The sequence below is a fragment of the Schistosoma haematobium genome, chromosome 4 (genome assembly GCF_000699445.3).
Source record: "Schistosoma haematobium chromosome 4, whole genome shotgun sequence".
Lineage (NCBI taxonomy): Eukaryota > Metazoa > Platyhelminthes > Trematoda > Strigeidida > Schistosomatidae > Schistosoma > Schistosoma haematobium.
Window position 1 is genome coordinate 6,832,812 of NC_067199.1, and position 19,530 is coordinate 6,852,341.

At 41.1% G+C, this 19,530-nt stretch overlaps 1 protein-coding gene across 3 annotated transcripts; it reads left to right on the forward strand.

The window, feature by feature from the left end:
• Nucleotides 1-13,462: 13,462 nt before the first annotated feature.
• On the forward strand, nucleotides 13,463-18,541 carry SREK1IP1_1 (SREK1-interacting protein 1). Of its 3 annotated transcripts, none has more exons than XM_012944080.3 (5): nucleotides 13,463-13,653; nucleotides 13,690-13,746; nucleotides 13,782-15,082; nucleotides 17,507-17,555; nucleotides 17,608-18,541. In XM_012944080.3, the coding sequence occupies exons 3-5, from the start codon at nucleotides 14,884-14,886 to the stop codon at nucleotides 17,759-17,761; spliced, it is 402 nt and encodes a 133-aa protein (XP_012799534.2). In that variant the 5' UTR covers nucleotides 13,463-13,653; nucleotides 13,690-13,746; nucleotides 13,782-14,883; the 3' UTR covers nucleotides 17,762-18,541. The 3 variants fall into 3 exon arrangements, with proteins under 3 accessions (XP_012799534.2, XP_051066067.1, XP_051066068.1); XM_051215541.1 differs by having other exon boundaries at nucleotides 13,782-13,925; XM_051215542.1 differs by having other exon boundaries at nucleotides 13,531-13,653; nucleotides 13,782-13,925; nucleotides 17,612-18,541.
• Nucleotides 18,542-19,530: the final 989 nt, after the last annotated feature.

The window sequence follows — 19,530 nt, forward strand, 5'->3', positions numbered from 1 at the left end:
CAATTTAGAACGTGTTTGAGATACGCTTTTGGCAGATGAAGCTTTATGTAGATATGGAAGCCCTATGGGCTCGCTTTTTCAGTTAACTAGTCCCTTCCTCACCCCATTATTTTATTATCTGTACTCCATCAGCAGAAAGACTGGGTTTGATTTACTTCTATGTCTAACTCTCCCATCAGTAGGCGTCTGGATCGCATAAATGTAAAGTGGTCCCCGCGTTTAGTAATGAGGGCCGTCATTTAAATTAAAGGGTTACACTAAATGATTTTCGTAAGTTACCTTCATCTTCCTTATGAACTGAACCCATGTTTTCGGAGACACACATAATCGGTTCAAATATCTATTTCACAGACATCTGATCTAGAAAGTCTAGGTATGTTTTCGGAATCCGGACCTTCAGAAAGTAATTAGATCACTACATTTTTGCCTAGAAGATAAGGAGTCTTATAGTAAATCAGCCTGTATTGGTGGTTTGGTCACAAACTGAATACAGAGTGTTGGTGATTACTTTCGAAACCGAGAATGCAAATATAATCCTAAGCTTCACCCTGTCTTGTACAGTGTTTCATTTGTAGTGTCAATCACGCCATCTTTACTGATGATGTTAACAGCATTTGAGTGCCAGGACCACTGGCTCGTGTAACAGTACGCCGTGAGGCGGGAGTTGCCTGTACAAAAATACAAAGAAATATGATGTCTATACAAAATATGGAAGTGAGCTTTATTGTTTTGACATATATCTAGTTATTTTAGGTCAACTCATAACTACTCAACCTAAGTTATTACAAAGTCACGACTAACAGTTAGTACGTTGCGCAGACTAAAGTCTCGTCATAACAAAGTACGATAGATACTTTGATGACCTTACACCACAAATGAAGTCATTACAGAAATATATTATGATGAGTAGGTATGTACTAGCATTGGGCCATAACCACACAATCTTCAAAGCTGAACACGAGACGACTGAGAAAATATGTGTTCGATATTTAAATCAGAGGAAAACCAAATGATGGAGAAGGCGGAAAGAATGAATAGGGTTAGTTCGAAGTAGTCGAACGGCATGGCTCGGCCTTGCAGGCGTGGTCGATCTGTGCAACTTGCTATCACTCATATTAAATATATCGTTCTATCTCCAGCCTGAATACGTTCTTACTATATTTTGCAACCACACATAATCATATACTTTCAGTTTCTTTTTGAACCACCCCCAATTTCACACTTATTTATCCATTCATACCTTATTTATGCCTATTTTCCTTAATCTATTAGAATGCTTTCGCATGAAAAGCACCTTAATAAAAGAGAGTTAGACTAAGTAGTCATACTCTAACTATTCCATCACAAATGACTCAATAGGCATGAATATTATCTGCTCTTCCTGACGTCCTTTCTTTTTCTTACCCTCCTTTTCAGCCCACTTATAGAACGCGTGACTTCGTCCTGCGCCATCATTAATGCCTCAGATGATTCAGAGGGATATAAGGTCACGGTTCATAGAAATACTCAAGTTTACGCAGATTTATTCCTGACCATCAGTTGCACGTCGCAAAGCAACCTCCATAAAACGCGCTAACTGTCATAATAACAGTAAGAATCTTAATAATATTATTTGCATTCATACGTCAGAAGTGTTATTCCCCATAATTTATGATCGATGTACCTCATAAAATATCACACTAATTGAGTAATTCACCACAGCGAAGACTGTATCTTCTGTAACAAATTGATCTTGCCTGTGAATTCAAATGCTCCATGTAACAGACTGTTACTTGAGAATAAATTGTTGTTATTATCATAAATTTACATATCTGTACACAAACACACTTCAAATTAATTTTTCACTCAAGCGATTAACATTCAGTTGATGCACATTACTATGGGTGATCACCTAACACATTAGATATTCTTTTATCTCCCTCTCTTCCTCCCACACAGATTTTATTCCTCAACAGCCAAATTTTATATTCAAGACATCCTGTCTCGCGCTGCACTTAGACAGAATATCTTTGTGGATTCATTTTATCTTCACTACGTAAACGTGACCCATAAAGATTGGTATTTGACGACTATTCTCTACGATTAATTAAGACTTCCACAGCGTCATTCTAAACTATTACTGCACAAACTCGTAGATAATAAACTCAACTTTGGTCCGTAATTTTGGCAGTCCACTTAGCGGACAATCAGAATGAAGCGGAAATTGTCATTTCCGATACCTTCGTAAGCAATGGCGGTAGGTTTGTAGAATTATGGTCTACTATGATATAAGTACTAGTCTAATAATAGACCTAATCCTAAAATCGTAAATTTGTCATGATATAACTGCCTAATCTGTGAGATCTTACGTGGAAGTTATATCATCGTCTACACCAGCCCATTGCATCTCAATAATTACCAATGCATGATGGAGAACAAGCTTAGGCTCGAGATAGCACAATATATTCAATATGATTAAAAGATGTAAGATAAAATTCAGCGGAGACCACGCCTGCAAGGCTGAGCCATGTCATCCGATCAACTTGAATTAACCCAATTCATTGTTCCCTCCTTCCTCATCGTTGGGTTTTTCTCCGCGTAAAATATTGAATATCTATTTCCTCAATTGTCTCGTGTTCAGCATTGAGGATTGTGTAGTTAGGACCCAATGCCACTACAGGTTTGCCTCGTTCTGTGTTTTTAAGGAGTGGAAATATGTTAAACTCTGTCACGTGTATAGTAGGCCGTGTAATGAACGAACACATAGGCGGGGACAACCAATATATATCAATAAAATGTTACAGAATCCCCTAGCAAAATACAAGAACTCCACTTGCGAATTTCAATTATTTGTCCTTCACATTCTGTGTGATTCTCCTGATTCATAATTTCCTTCTCATCCCGCTTCCATTTTCTTCAGGTCGACCTTCGTAACCTTCTGCTGCCAGGGTCCTCATTCCCCACCGGCGTTACATACTAATTATGCCTGTTGACATAAGTAGCATACACCACAGGTCGTAACAACGGTCATGTTTACGTACATTTAGTCAATTAATTTGTCATATTATGATATAATTTCTATTAAAAACCAGATTACGCTGTGAATTTTGCTACGGCTTCAATTTTCATCCATCATGTCGGATCGCCTTACGCCGGACATGCATTACATGCTGGAATGCTATCTTATGTCATATGAAGGTTAATAAAAGTTGTGGCTGTTTCGAGGTAGACCGTCAGTGAATAATGTCACTGGTAAAATTTTTATTGCGCTGAGAACTGTGTTTTGTTGCCTAAGCAGCTGTTAACTTCAGTATCGAAACACCACTGGACGTCATTCTGAAAATTTATATCAATCCAACCCCAACATGAATGTCACGAGAAACATAACCATGTTAGAAGTGAAACATCAAGTTGACATTCATTCTACTCTTTACGAGTAATCAAATAATGAGGTTGCCTAACGCCTCAATCGGTCCAAGAAAGTTTCCAAATTTCTTTGAAGAAGAAGCTTGATATATTGTCAAGGATTTAGAACAGAATATCATACACATTTTCTATCATACCTTTTAATTAACCGCGCTTTTTGAACGGGAAGTTAAGTCCCAACGTGATTTGCATTTCTCAAACTTTTGCTGTGTTCTTACGCAACAAAAGTACCATTTCCGATCTAAAGAATCTATTCCGAGCTATACGTTTGGTAGGTTGCTTTTTATAAGTTTCATCCAACTTAATAGTTAACTGTGATTTTACCTCAGCTTACTATTCGGTTTTTTTGCAGTTTTTCACGTTAAGGCTAGTTCAGTTTATCTCATCCATTTTCGCTCGTTTTTAGTGTATTTTTGTACAGTCTTAGGCTTTTACTAGCATCTATAACACAGTTTACGTCAATATAGTCATGAAAAATTCATGCGAACGACCTGGATGCCGTTTTGTTAATACATCTGGCATGCAGTGCGACAACTGCAGAGGTTGGTTTCACGAAGCGTGCACAGATCCCACAGCAACTGCTTACTACAGACTCAGTAAGTTGGGTCATAAGTGGGAATGTGTTACGTGCAGCACGGATGCTGTAGCCTTGCTGAGTAACATCATTGTCCTATTGACAGTCCTGCGGAGTAAGTTGTCAGCAAACTTGGAAAAAGACAGTCATAAAACGGGTAGACGAGCAAGGACGCTCAAGGAAAACAAGAAGAGGTATGTCGACAGGTCTACCATCGATGGAGCATGCATTAGCACTAATGATGACATGTTGAAACTCAGCACCATCATCACGTCGACGGCAATCGACTCTCCCAGCTCAGGGTCCTTGAATGCAACAGTGGTTCTCAAAAACTCTGTAGGTGATTGGACCCACGTTAACAGAGGCAAAAAGAACCAGGCGTCACCGTCTAAGCTGACCATCCCAGGTGTTGTACGGGAATCAAGTGATTTGGTTGCCCAGTCTACTCTCAAGAATGTCCGTCCGGCCATCAAAGAGCCTAGGATTCAGAAACGTGCTTCAACCTCCAAACAACAAGATACTGAACCTGAACGCACAGGAAAACCTGGGAAAACAATAACAGTTCGTGATGACTCTCTCATAATCATGAACCTGAAAGACAACTCTGACCTTCCTCTCAGTTTGCAGGACAAAAATGACAGGATGCTCTGGGGTGAATTGAATACGAAACTTGAACTTCCAAGAATAGAGCCTTTGACGGTCACACGGCTCACTCGGCGAAAGGAATCTAAGTATCAAAATCACCCGAGGCTACTTCGTGTAACACTTAAGAATGCTACCGACGTAGAGGATGTCCTGCTAGCTAGTCATTTACTGAAATCCGATGGGAACGTAAAAATACTGCCCGACATACTGTATTCTGAGCGCAATCTCATCCGGAACACCTCTAAAGAATCTCGCGAGACATTTTTCTGCGGAAGAAATGTAATTGTGCAAGGTGCGCCGGAAAAAATGGACCCTAGTCAAGCAAACTCTGATATTAGGGAATGAAAATTCATCAAACAGTCCTTGGAGCTCAGAAGTATACTGACTCTACATGTGACGAGACTGGCGAAGAAGGACGGTGATTCTTGACCCCGGCTAATGAGGATAACTTTCCCATCCTATATGGCGGCTGCAACTCTGGAAGTATTTCGTACCAACAGACGTCGGTCGCCAACTAGAATCCACATGCACCCGGACAGGCCATATGAAGCCAGGACCAAGCACAAAGACAAGTCGGAGCTGATCATTCCACTTGTAGACTATCTTGATGATAAAAAAACGTGTAAAGGACAGAGCCTACCTACTCGGCAAACATTATATTTTAAAGAGAGCAAGAACAAGGTTAGGTTCTCATTAGCTGCTTACAACCTAAAATATATGAAATTCGACGTTATTATAGATATTGACGTACTTATACATCAGAGGGTGATGAAGGATGAGTTAACCTTATATTGGTAGGCTACCTGTCAATTCACGTAAGGCTCATATAGACAAACAGGAAGAAGCTCACGCGTTTCAAATTGAGAGCATAAGCTGTTTATACACGAACGCCGCGAGTCTACCAAACAAAATGGATTAGCTACGTGAACTTAGCAATGCTACTAATGCTTATTTGGTAGGAATATCTGAATCTTGGATATCTTCTCAGTCCTCAGACCAGAGGCTAGCAATACCTGAGATGTCTTTGTTTCGCAATGACAGAAAAAAGAAAACTGGGGGTGGACTAGCTTTATACACATGATCCGACCTGGAGGTACACCAAGTTCACAACCAAGAGTTTATCAATTTTAATGAAGCCGTATGGTGCTCGGTAAGATTATCTACTACTTCGAGGTGCCTAGTCGGAGTCGTATATAGGAAGCCCACTGCCGACATCGAGTATGACAGTCGTATGCCGGAAGAACTATCCCTCTACACTCCTGATTCTTGGGGACTTAAATCTCCATAGAGTCAATTTCGCGGAACATACGTATATTGGAGGTGAAAACTCAACTGCAGCTCGGTTCTTCAATCTAATTGAGGATTTGGGATTATACGAAAATATGAAGGTGGCAACTCGTCGGAGAAACAGTCAGACACCGTCGCGCTTAGACTGTGTATTTACAAACGAAGAATTTCTAGTTGACAACCTCTCAGTCGTGGCTTCTGTAGGGTGAGCGATCACGCCATTACAACCTTCAGTTTTTTCAGCAAAACTGAGCTAAGATACCCCACCAACAACTTGCGCTGGAGTTTCAAACGGTTGAATGTGTCAGTTCTACAGGACTATCTACAACAGGTGGATTGGGATGTTCACCCTCAACTCGATGTGGATACTCGTTGGGACTCCTTACTGCACACGCTTTCATGTGCTACAAAGCAGTCAGTTCCTCAAACGGTCCCCAAAAGCTACAAGCAACCTAAAATCATCAAGAACCGCACTCTTCGCCTGCTAAGCCGCAAAAGGCACTGTTGGGCAGAATACAAACGAACTGACAACAGTGGGGCATACAGGCAATACAAACATATAAGGAATATATGTACGAAGGCTATAAGAGAAGACAGGTTTGAGTACCAGGCAAAGCTTACGGATAAATTTGTCTCTAATCCCAAAAGCTTATTCAGTTATGCAGCCTCTCTTTGTCAAGCCAAAACTGGAATTTCCCAACTACTAGGTCCTAACGGCCCGACCAATAACGACGGCCACACCTCTAACCTTTTGGCTGAACAATACTCTCAGACATTGCAACCGATCCACATCAACTATACTGAGGACAGCTTCATTTGCAACTGCACAGGACTTTCCGTAGTGAACCTGAGCGCTGACTTGGTGTCCCGGAAAACTGCAGCACCTAAGAACAGACACTTTTCCTGGTACGGATATTATTCATTACATCGTACTGAGGGAAGCAGCCTCAATTCTGGCAACGCCGCTTAGCGTGATGTTCTCACACTCGCTAAGCCGAGGCAAGCTACCGGAAAATTGGAAGCTGGCTCACATCACACCAATTTCCAAAGGAGGTCGACGCCGCGAACCTTCAAGTTACCGACCAGTGGCTCTTCTCTCTATACCTTCAAAAATCATGGAGTCCCTGATATTCGACGGTATACATGGCTATTAACTGTCCTTAAATTTTTTCTCACCCCAACAGCGTGGTTTCAGGAAGGGTTACTCTTGTATAACCAACCTGCTGACTGCGGTGGACAGATGCACAAGCATCCTCGATCGCAAGGGGAAGGTTGATATCATTTACCCTGATTTCTCAAAAGCTTTTAATAGGGTTAACCATATATGTCTTATCAGACCACCTCTAATCGATTGGCTCAATTCATATCTGAAAAATTGACATTTTAAGGTCAGGGTTAACCTCATTTTATCCCAGGCTATAGAATGTCCTAGTGGGATCCCTCGGGGCTCAGTACTGGGACCTCTTCTCTTCTTGATTTATATAAATGATCTTCCTCAACAGGTATCGTCAGACTTATTACTTTCTGCCGATGACGTGAAACTGGAGAGAGATGCGCAACCAAGACGATATACAGGCACTTCAGGAGGATCTGACGACTTCAAAGTTGGGCAGACGATAACGGACTTACCTCTAACACTTCAAAGTGTAAAGTAGTCCATCTGCGACATGTCGCAGACGATAGGTACAACTTAGGAAACTCCCCTCTAGTATCGCAAGTCAAAAAAAGATTTAGGAGTCCTGGTGCCCTACGATTTAAAGTCTTATGCTAACTGTGGCAAAAATGCCTTTCCAGCAAACTTTGCAGTGGTAACCTTGAAGCGCATTTTTGGCCAGTTTGACGGAAGAAGTTTCCATATAATCTTCAATAGTTTTATGCGTCCCCATTTAGAGTACGGAAACATAGTATTTCCCCCCTCACTCCAAAAGGATAAGGACACCCTGTAGCGTATCCAACGGCGAGCCACGAAGTCAGTTTGGGGACTCAAGTTCAAACCTTATGAAGAGCGCCTCCAATCACTTAAACTTTACCCATCAAAGTATAAGCGTCTTAGACGTGACCTTCTGATGGCTTACAGTATCCTTAACACTTCCGGACATCCTCTTAAACACCTACCTAATCTTAGCCCCAATACCAACCTAAGGGGTGAACCCGGAAATTGGAGACACAAGAGAGCAGAACGAACTGTAGACACAACTTCTACTCCTTAAGAGTTGTTAAATGCTGGAATTCGCTGCCGGCCGAGCTAGTCCAAGCGACTTCCCAGGAGTCTTTTAAGATGCAACTTGATCTATTCTTAAGGTCTAAAGATGGTGAAGATGACACAGGTATTCAGTGTTTGACAACGCTTTTACCAGCAACACCTTCTAATATAATTTGTACCCACCGAGAGAAATCAAATGACAGAGTCGAGGAGATCGGAAGAGTGTATTTGGCGATAACCAATATATCGGAATTCCCTGATCTAATCTGGCTAGCGATTGCGGTAGATGTTGAGCACAGCGTTACCACACGTGATCTGATGCGGATGCCTGACCGAGCTCCTTCAGCTAGATGAGTCCACTAAAACATATGGTCAGCATCCAATGTCGAAAACCTACAGGGCTATTTATTTTGGGGATTTATTTACCGCTACAGATCACTCCCCCCTAGTGGGTTAGTGATGACCCTAAGACGTGGCCAGCCAGAAGTTTAAACCCAGCGAGTTTGTCGTTGGCAAACACTCTTCTGATAGCTTGCTAGGATTAGCAGCGTCTGGTCGTTTTTCCTCATTATACAACATAGTAAAAAAAGAAAATGTACAATGAAAATTTCAGATCCTCATAAACGTCATCGTTTTTTTCCAGCCGTCCTGGAAAAGAAAAAAGAAAATGCAAGAGCATGTCGAAATACATTCGTACGTGCGTGAAAACACAATATCGGGGAAAAAATTGGAATCTAAACTTATTTACACGTAATATCGTTTAAAAAATTTTAATGTTTCTTTGTTTTTTTTAAATAAAAATAAAAATATATAACCATATTGAAATTGTTTTTTTTAAAAAATATATTATATATCGTAAAAAGAAAGATCGAGATAATATTAAATGTCTAGTAGTGCCTTACGTGCAATAGTCGTTTAAATGTTCTGGAAATCTAACTTTTCTTCCAGAACGCGTCGTTTTAAGTTTATTTTCAGATACATTCGGAGTATCATCGCGTGTGTTGGTTGTCGATTGAGGAATTATGAGTGGAGTCGTGTCGTTCGATTGCACCGAAGGAAAATCGACGTAGATAGGATTTCCTCCTAAATACGCTGCTTTGAGGCGATCGATGCTGATGCTATCGTTTGTTCCGTTCTTATCGACTATATAGTACTTCGGTTCGCGTTGAAGAACTTTGAAAGGTCCTTCGTATGCTGATTCGAAAGGTCGTCGATGCGAGTCTCGACGAACGAAAACGTGTGTACTATATCGTAAGTCAGGTTGAACGAAAACATCAGTTGATTGAGGTCGAGCGGAAACAGGTTTAACTGAACGCACTGCGTTTGTAAGCCTGTTCGTGTAGGAGGTTAGATCCATGTTCATTGATGAGGACGAAGGATCCACAAATTTTCCTGGAAGTCGAAGTGCTGTTCCATAAACGAGTTTAGCTGCCGTATATCCAATGTCGGCTTTCATTACCGAAGTTTGTTACCCATCGTTCGACGAGGGTGCGGGCCACCGTTTCAGCAGTGATGTCCTTGATAGGTACTGCTTCTGGCCATTGAGTGAAACGGTCTACGCAGGTTAAGAGGTAAGCGTATCCATTTGAATCTGGTAAAGGTCCTACCAAATCCAGATGAACATGGTCGAAACAAGCATCGGGAGTTTTAAATGAGCCTAAGGGACACTTACTGTGTCTGATGACCTCAGATTTTTGGCAGCTTACACAGGAGCGTGCCCAATCCCCCACGTCTCTATTCATGCCAGGCCAGCAAAACCGTTCTGCTATAAGCTTGATGGTCGCACGAACACCTGGATGCGAAAGTTAGTGCAATGTGTTGAAGACATTGCGTCGATGTTTCGGCACGATTGGGCGATCCCTACCTGTAGATGTGTCACAAAGTAAGGTTTCGTTACCTGTTCCCATCTGTTTGATGCGTAGTTTAAGTGTTGTGGACGATAACTCGTGCTGAAGATCACTGTCTTCTTTTTGAAGCTCGGCGAGTTTAAGAAGGTCGATTCCTTGGAAACTGTTCAAGGAAGTTATACGAGATAAAGCGTCTGCAACTACATTGTTTGCTCCAGAGATGTGTTGAATATCTGAAGTAAACTGCGAAATGTAGTCCAGTTGTCGAGACTCACGGGGAGAGTACTTGTCAGAAGGAGAGCTTAACGAGAAAGTGAGCGGTTTATGGTCCGTGAAAAGAGTGAATTCACGGCCTTCGATATAGTGTTGAAAATGTCGTACAGCACAATACATAGCTAGGAGTTCCCTACCGAATGTGCTGTACCTCGATTCGGTGTCTAGCAACCGTCTAGAGAAAAGTGCCAAGGGTTGCCAGGAGTTGTTAACCCATTGTTGTAAGACTCCTCCGATTGCTGAGTCGGATGCGTCTACCGCGATGCTAGTGAGTGCTCGGGTGTCCTGGTGTGCAAGCAGTGTTGCTTTAGCGATGAGTTCCTTAATTGTGGAGAATGCTTTTCGTGCACTGTTGTCCAGATTGATGGATTTTGCATTTCCTTGAAGTTGGTCGGTTAGCGGTTTCATAAGTAATGCACATTTCGGTATGAAACGTCCATAGAAACTTACGAGGCCGTTAAACGTTCGTAATTGCTTGACGGTGGTCGGTTCTGGGTAATCCAGAATGGCCGCCACTTTGGTTCTAAGGGTCGAATGCCTTGAGCATCTATGGTGTGTCCTAGGAAGTTTAATGAGTCAGTTCCGAATTGGCATTTCTGAACGTTTACAGTAATGCTATGTTTTTGTAGTCGTTCGAAAACAAGATCCAGATGCTTGAGATGTGTTTCTCTGTCCGGACTTGCGATTAGGCAGTCGTAAACATACGCATGTACGAAGTTGAGACCTCGAAAAACGTCGTCTATGAATCTTTGGAATGTTTGAGCAGCGTTCCTTAGACCGAAAGGCATTCGCAAGAATTCATAGAGTCCGAAGGGAGTTATGATAGCTGTTTTTGGTGTGTCATCAGTAGCCATAGGGATTTGGTTATACGCTTTAACCAAGTCGATTTTCGAAAAGACAGTTGTACCTTTCAAGGTAGCTGTCAAATCGTGAATATGAGGCAACGGGTAACGATCGGGAATGGTTTTTGCATTCAATCGCCGATAGTCGCCAGTTGGACGCCAATCGTTGCTGTCCTTTTTAGGGACCATGTACAACAGAGATGCATATGGGCTACTTGACGGTCGTATGATTCCTAAGTCTATCATATGGTCGAATTCGTTTTTCGCTAACCTTAGCTTTTCAGGAGCTAATCGTCGTGCTTTAGAGAATACAGGTGGTCCTGTAGTCGTGATGTGATGTGTAACATTGCTGGTTACACACGGTAGTTCCGGTTGAGTTTGTTGTATCCCAGGGTACTTATCGAGTAGTGGCTGATAAAGTGGGTCTATCATATGTTTAATTGTGACTGGGGATAATCTGCAACCAGAGAAGGAAGTTACGCAGACGGACAAATTAGTGTTTCCGTCTACTAGCCTCCGTTTGCGCGTGTCGATGATCAGATTGTGGTGTTGTAGAAGGTCCATACCAATGATTGGCATAGAAACATCTGCAATAACGAAAATCCAGTGGATGGGTTTGCGTAAACCCACGTTAAGGTAAACGTACCTTTTGCCATACGTAGCGATCGGTTTTCCGTTTGCCGCCTGTAAGTTTAGGGTCGATTCGTTAAGCCGGTCGTTGGGATTCGCTGGGAAAACGCTAACTTCTGCGCCAGTGTCGACGAGGTAGCGAACCCTCGTTGTCACACCTGTGACGTACAACAGACGGCTATGTTCGCCGGCTACGGTTGCCGTTAACGCATGCCGGCTTGAAAGTTTCCCGAGTTGTTTTTAGAGTCAGTCGGTTTCTGTTGGGAAGATCGCAGGGTTTTCTGCGATTTCTGGAAGACTTTCCATACTGGTTATGATACCAGCACCAGTCGGGATTATCTGTCTCTCGTGGTCTAGAGACAGATCGCTTACGAGAAATGCTCCTACGTGGTGTGCGCGATCTCTTACGGTCGGTACGAAGACTAAGATAACGCGTGAGTGTGTGACATAAGTCGTTTATATCATTCTGAGTCGTGTGAGGCTTTTCTTTGACTGAAAATACCTCGGTAGTAGACGATTTCGTTATTTCTAAAATACGGTCGGCAGATGCAGCTAGCTCGTCTAAGGCGTTGTTCTGAAACGAGACCAGAACTGCTTGCACCTGTTGGGGAAGTTTTGACAAGAAAAGTTGTTTGAATAGGCCTTCGTCGAAAGTTCTTGGGCCTATAATCTCTCTCATCCATTGCAACATGTCTGTCACAGAACCGTGTTGCAGGTCGATATTGTTGAAGAGTTGATCTAACCTTTGTCGATCGGTTAGGTCTCCTCGTTTAAGAATCGAGCGTTTTAAGATTTCGTAAGGATCGGAAACATCACTAGTAAACACACTAGGTGTTACGTACCTGTTGAATTCGCGCGGTAGCGCCTTGACTACTGCGAGGAATTGTGCACATGTGTCGTTCACGCCGTGCTCGTGGAAGTCGGCTTCTGAGTAAGAGAACCACGCTTCGATGTTGTCGGGCCAGAAGGGCATGAGTTGGAACGAGGGTGGAGACATGGTCTTAATCTTAAATACCTCAGGAGTCTGTTCGGTCATAGGGGAATATTAAGTACGAGAATACGAGGGAAGAATATAGATATCCTGAGACACGGAGGAAAAAGTATAACACTGTATAAAAATTAAGAAATAAGGCAATAATATGTAAAAATCCCAAAAAGGAACAGACTCACAGTTGCAATTAGGTGTACCAGATCACGTCGGTCTCACCAATGAAAATGACACAGGTATTCAGTGTTTGACAACGCTTTTACCAGCAACACCTTCTAATATAATTTGTACCCACCGAGAGAAATCAAATGACAGAGTCGAGGAGATCGGAAGAGTGTATTTGGCGATAACCAATATATCGGAATTCCCTGATCTAATCTGGCTAGCGATTGCGGTAGATGTTGAGCACAGCGTTACCACACGTGATCTGATGCGGATGCCTGACCGAGCTCCTTCAGCTAGATGAGTCCACTAAAACATATGGTCAGCATCCAATGTCGAAAACCTACAGGGCTATTTATTTTGGGGATTTATTTACCGCTACAATAGTATCATACTACGATTTACCAAGTTCGTTTTCCTCTTTTATCTTTAACATACCTGAGTTTCTGCCTGGAGGTATTGGTGATCCACTGCTACTAGACACGAGAGCCTGTTAAGCGAAAGCTTCTATTCCGTCCACAACCATTTGAACCATATGAGTTTGTTGTTTCAAACACTAAGGGGCCTAATTAGTCACTTTACTACTAGAGACAAACGTTCACTACACAAAACTCTTATTTATTCTATCCATAGCCAGCTGAACCATCTTAGCTCGTCACAAAAATGCTGGATATTGAAACTTGAATCTGTCCCAAAGGAACAAACTTCTGTTGAAAAAAGTCTGGAATTCGAGACGAGTTCGTACTGCTTTTCAAGGTTGTGACACGCCTGCCGTATTGCAGCAGGGTAAATGGATTGTAAGTGTACCACCTTTGATTTCAATAATTTTGCAGCTAAACCCCGTGAATCCAGGACGAACTTTCGAGTGGGCTGTAAAAAATGTGGATTTAGTAAGCAGCAACATACTTACTAACGGCTGATACAGCCGGTCATTTAACATTTCAATGTCGCAATTATTTACGCGGTGGTGTATCAGGTGATGTGGTTCTAGATGTAAGCAGTACCAGCTCTCAGTCTGATGAGAGCGAAATAATTGCAGCAGCCTTAGAATTACGACGTGCTTCAATGGGTACGTTGACCTGCTTACACTACACCATATCGTGTACAAATGTTTATTTCCTCATTGTACTATCGGTTCGCTTTGTTTGCCTACTTATCCTCATGTTGGGAATCTAATATTCAACGATGCCGAGTGTCAGTGGTAGACCACTAGTAAGTCCGTAGATTTATGTTGTTAGGGGACAGGACTTTTGTGCTACCACACTTACAATGGTTTAAGAATGAGACAATGTAGTTATGTAGAAATTACTTCCCTGAATAAGTATCGCCCTAGATATTTAGTTTTGATATCGACCTTATTGGTTCTGACGGATAAGACTGGTTGAAAGGTTTATGTTAATGATTATAGCTGTGTAAATTCTGTGAAACATCACGCCCTTGGCCAGATAACCCAGCAGTTAGGCCACTGAATATCGGTCAGCTTACCAATCCTTGTCAAGTTTAATTGCGACCTGTTATATCTGAGCGTAGTATAAATGATTGATAACTGCTGGGAGTTATTGTCATACATATTTTTATTGGATAATTACCAGGTAACTAAATTGTGTATGTATATATCCGTATTTCTTTAATCTCAAGCTTTCGTATTACCAATTGTGTACTGCAATGTGGTTTGCCATTCTTAGCTTCCACCCAATTTGTCAGTTTCAGTATCCCACACTCACAGCTAACTTTGGCATGATCTTGTACAATTATTATTATTTCATTATTTTGTGTGATGAGGTCTGGTCTGTTTATATGTCTGAAATGTACGATCCACGCAGTGGAGGTTGATATTTGTGTTCTGGACTGAAGGGACTAGACTAGGTGGATAATTGCTATGAAAAGTACCGATAGGGACTCAGGGTTGATTCAAGGCTGCTAATGCTGTCTGACGCATCATCAGTTTAGCACAGGGGCGAGGTAATAGAAGTCGGCATTCTGATAGGTGGCTTTGTCACGTGATATTTGACAGGTCATGGAACATTATGCAACCAACTTACATTAAAGGACAGGCTCATTCGGCAGTGGTCGCGATCTGTTGCTTGTACCTATTCTTAATAATATATTTGTGTAATGACGGTGGTTTCTCAGGTGATGTGGTCCTAGATGTAAGCAGTACTAGTTCTCAGTCTGATGAGAGCGAAATAATTGCAGCAGCCTTAGAATTACGACGTGCTTCAATGGGTACGTTGACCTGCTTACACTACACCATATCGTGTACAAATGTTTATTTCCTCATTGTACTATCGGTTCGCTTTGTTTGCCTACTTATCCTCATATTAAGAATTTAATATTACAAGAAACCGAGCGCCAGCGGGATTCTCAATCTTAAGAGGACTATCGCGGTATTATATAGTAACGGTTGTTGATACGATGGCGAGACTATATTTTATAAACGAACCAATCAGATTTACGATAACAAGTTTTTGATCTAGGATGTACTTATTAGTATTAGGATTAACAATGAGAATTAGAACAGACTCAACTGGGCCCTTGTAATATTCGGTTGTTGTGACTGGTTTGTATTTAAACTGTAGATTTATCAACCATTTTTGCAGACCTTTCGTGGAGTGCGGAAAATCAGTTCTTGTATGATTATTTCGCTCAAGCAATTTCATCATTGTTTCTTTTGAGTACAGTCTGGCAGTTCTTCACTGAAAGACTATTTACTCCCCTCTTAGGATCTTTGAGTTTTGCAACAGTAATATGATTAACGTTTGTATTCTAGGTCTTGGTATTTCTTGCTTGCAGATCAAAATGAGAGGGCTTTGGATTTGTGTAATTCTCCGCACTTCGATCCCATAGTTAACAAGTTATCAAGCGTTTCATATTTCCATGAGAGTAGGGAACTATCAAACAAACGCAAGCTTGAGCGACATTGAGAATTTAGTTCACCACGATGACTGAGTAAAGTATTAAAAACTTTCACTGACTGGAAATCAAGCTCACTTACTGTCTCCTAGTTAATACATGGTGTGTCAATTTCTTAGAATAAACTTTCGGGCTTTCGAATTTATTTTCTAAATTCGGAATATTTATCCCAACTACCAATCGATCACGAAGTTGAGTTTCCGATTCGTCTCCAGAATTGCGCTTCGTGGCCTGATTCTGTACTTTAAGTATAAAGTCGCATTGATCTCTTTCTGCACTCAAAGCTAGCACTGAAAAACGACCAAGTAGTAATTTCTTGAAAGATTCATATAACAATGAGATTAGTTTCTCTGGAAAGGCCATATTCTTTAGCAGGTTATAGGCTCCTCTGTCAATGAACGTCAGGAAATAAGCTGTGAATTTACCATTTTTAATATCTTTTCTAGTTATGTATCAGATTTCAAACCGCTTAATGTCGTCTTCAAAGTCATCCCCACTTGAATTAGTATCTAACTTTCCAAGATTTGACTCCATCACGACGCAAATACGATAATTAGAAGTATTCGAATTGATATTCTAACTAAGAATCCCCTTAATAGTACAATTTAAGGTACGTAGAACTCTAGGCGAGCTTAAATGAACGTATTATATTTGGAATTCATAATCAGCGGGTAGTCAAGTACAAAACAATCGTCATTTAGTACAAATACCACGGATAGGTTAGTAGATTATGGCAGTGGGATTTTTCGTCCCAATTTCTTGAAGTATTGTTGTCCGAGGTTTAAAACCACTGATTCACAGCCAATTAAGTTAATAAGGTGGCTTAAATCACCGTACAGCGATAAAACGAAAATGCAGTAAATTTGCAGATTTTTTCTTACTTAAACCATCTTGAGAATAGTTTGAAATAACGTTATTTGCCTCTAGTTTGAAATGCATAGAGTCCCTCAATATATCTGGACAGAATCCTTGGAAGTAGTTTTGGTAATTACAGTATTCACTTCAGTAAAGCAGTTTCTTACATTATTCTGTGAACTTTTACACAAGCTACTCGACCCACTATTTTCATAGCGCAATCCAAACGTCTCCACTGCTAGTCTTCACTTTTTGGTGGAATGATTAGTCGGCCTTATTTAGTCTGCATGAGATTCCAAACGCTCACGAAAGCAAGTTCGGATGGCACACGCAGCATTAGAAAAGTTGTATCAGATTTTGTATTCGATAACATAGGATAAAAATTAAACGGAATAAGAATGTAAAGCAATGCTAGATAAATTCATTCACAACGACATCGTATGAAGCCCCATGGTAGCCAGTAAATAAAGTAAGCTCGTCCGTCATTCATTTCTTCGGGGTCATGAAGCTCGTGTTTATCGTCAGTTTGAAATTAGGATTTTCTTAACTCTCCTAAATGGGCCCTCAATTGACCAACCCAGTTTAAATGCTAAAAGTTTGCTTTTTGTCCTTTTTTTCGTAAAGTCATCCCCTCGTGAAGAAGGTATTAACCTACAGTTTTCAAGTTTTATAGCATTTATGCTACTGTCAAACCACTTAAACTAGTTTGTTCAAAATCTGAGCACTTGTATTTCATTATTGCAAAAAAAAACTTTGAAATGCCTACTTCCAAATAACTCCGTGCCCATCATCAATGCAAACTGTTGTTTGGCTAGCCTGCTCTTGAAAACCCCTAACTTGTTATCGTGGTTCATTGTTTTTTGTATTCTTACTTCATTCTAGCTGCAAAGAAGGAAAAGAAAATGAAAAAGAAGAAACAAATGTCGAAGCGGTAAATCAACTTGTATTTTTTGGTTCATTTTATTTGCTTATTTTCCTCTTAGGAAGCACTCGACCACAGGGTCTTCAGAAAGTAGTAGTAGTAGATCGTCCACCCCCGATCACTATCATCATCACCGTCATCATAAGAAAAAACACAAATCGAAGAAGTTACATAAACGCCCAAAAAGAAAGCATAAACATTCTAGAAGTGAATGACTGTGTTTTTTGGTGAAGGCTTTTATTCCTTATTTATGTACAGATTTCTCTGTAATGAAATAAATTGTTACTTTTTAATAAATACATTTCTGTTGCACACATGAATCGGTAGTATTAGTAAGGTACTCCGATGTCAGCTAAAAATCCAAGTACATGAAAAGCATTACTTGCTCCACGTCACTTGTTGTTTTATTTGAAAATAGATTTATTTGTTTGAACACATAAATATTGGTACAAAGGGGCACCAAATACATATGCGCCACACAAAAATTTCATTTGGTTTGTGTGTGGGCTGTGACATTGCCTGGGTTCTCGGACCAAAGCAGGTGGTTTTCTTAGGGGGCGACACCCGGAACCTCCGACCTAAAGGTCTGACCCACAAGGCAGTGGGGCATCGTAAGGAGATGCAGTCCCGTGGAAGGCAATGACCAGCGATTGGTTCATACGCCATTTGTTCCCTCAGGATACTGGAGCCCATGTGCACCATTGGTTTGGGATCCGGTTAAAGAGCCGGACATTCGCTTTTCGTCCTCTCATTTTCGTAGACAACACCCCCGCCACGAGAAGGCAGTGAGTAGGACTTCCCTGGCAGAGGCTGTATACGCGTGGCTGTGTGAGAGCATTTAGAGAGGGAGGGCGGGCCCACCTTGCTCTCGGCCATACCAGGGCATTTGGGGGCGAATTGGGGTCTGGGTTTTCAACACAAACTGACATCAAGTATAGTACAATAACCTTGCCATTCTCCTGTTTACAAACTTCAGGAACTTGGGCTTGAGATTTAGAGTAAGAATAAGAAAGGGTAGATATTTTCTAGCTTCACTTAACACTCGTGACTACATGATGAATAACACTAAGTACTTTGATACTCAATCTCCCTGAGAAGCATTATGTCATGCATTTGAGCTTAAGCACTATCTGTAATACACTTTATTAGTGAACAATAAATATGTTCATTGATTTCAAACATTTTAAGAACCAAATTTTGCCAATTTTCACTTAGTTAATGATAACATACACGTTATATATCACTTTACTTTAACCTGTGAGCAAAATAACTAAGATGTTATCTTAATTCAGATCCATATTTGTATATTGAGGACAGAAGGCCTTTTCTGGTAAGCTTTTGAGGATGCAAAATCTCTTGTATGAGTCATTTGAAGGGTTTCTGACAATTCTTAATAAAACGATGTTTCTGGTGACCCTACTTCTAAGTTTCTCCAGTTTATGGAGGATGCATTAAAGTCATATACTATAAGGCTTTTACACCTGTTTGATCAGGATTTAAGTTTACCTAGGAGGAAATCATCCATTACACATTCTGGGCTGTGGTATACTACAACTAATTCAATATCTTACTGACTATATTTCATCTAGTAGCGCACCAGTTCACATATCCCTAAGTCGTGTGCCATTTTCTCGACAGCTCGTATGGTTAAGATGCTTTTCATGTACAGGATAACCCCACCACCCGTATGGTTTAGTCTGTCTGGCCTGCAAAGTAAGCAACCGAGAAATCGGATTTCACTGTTATGCACTTCTGACGTTAACCATATTCCTGAGGTGACAATGACATCAAGGTTTTCTGTGTCCACCACTGTTTTGAGCTTTGACATTTTATTTTGTTGTCTGCAAGCAATTGTATATTACAGCTTTGGGGATAGTTTTGCTTCGATCTTTTACAATGTGAAAACCCTTAAGTATGAGGACTTTTCACTATCTCGGCAGTGCTTATTTATTTCCACCTCTGCCGGTCGTCTCTTAATACGATT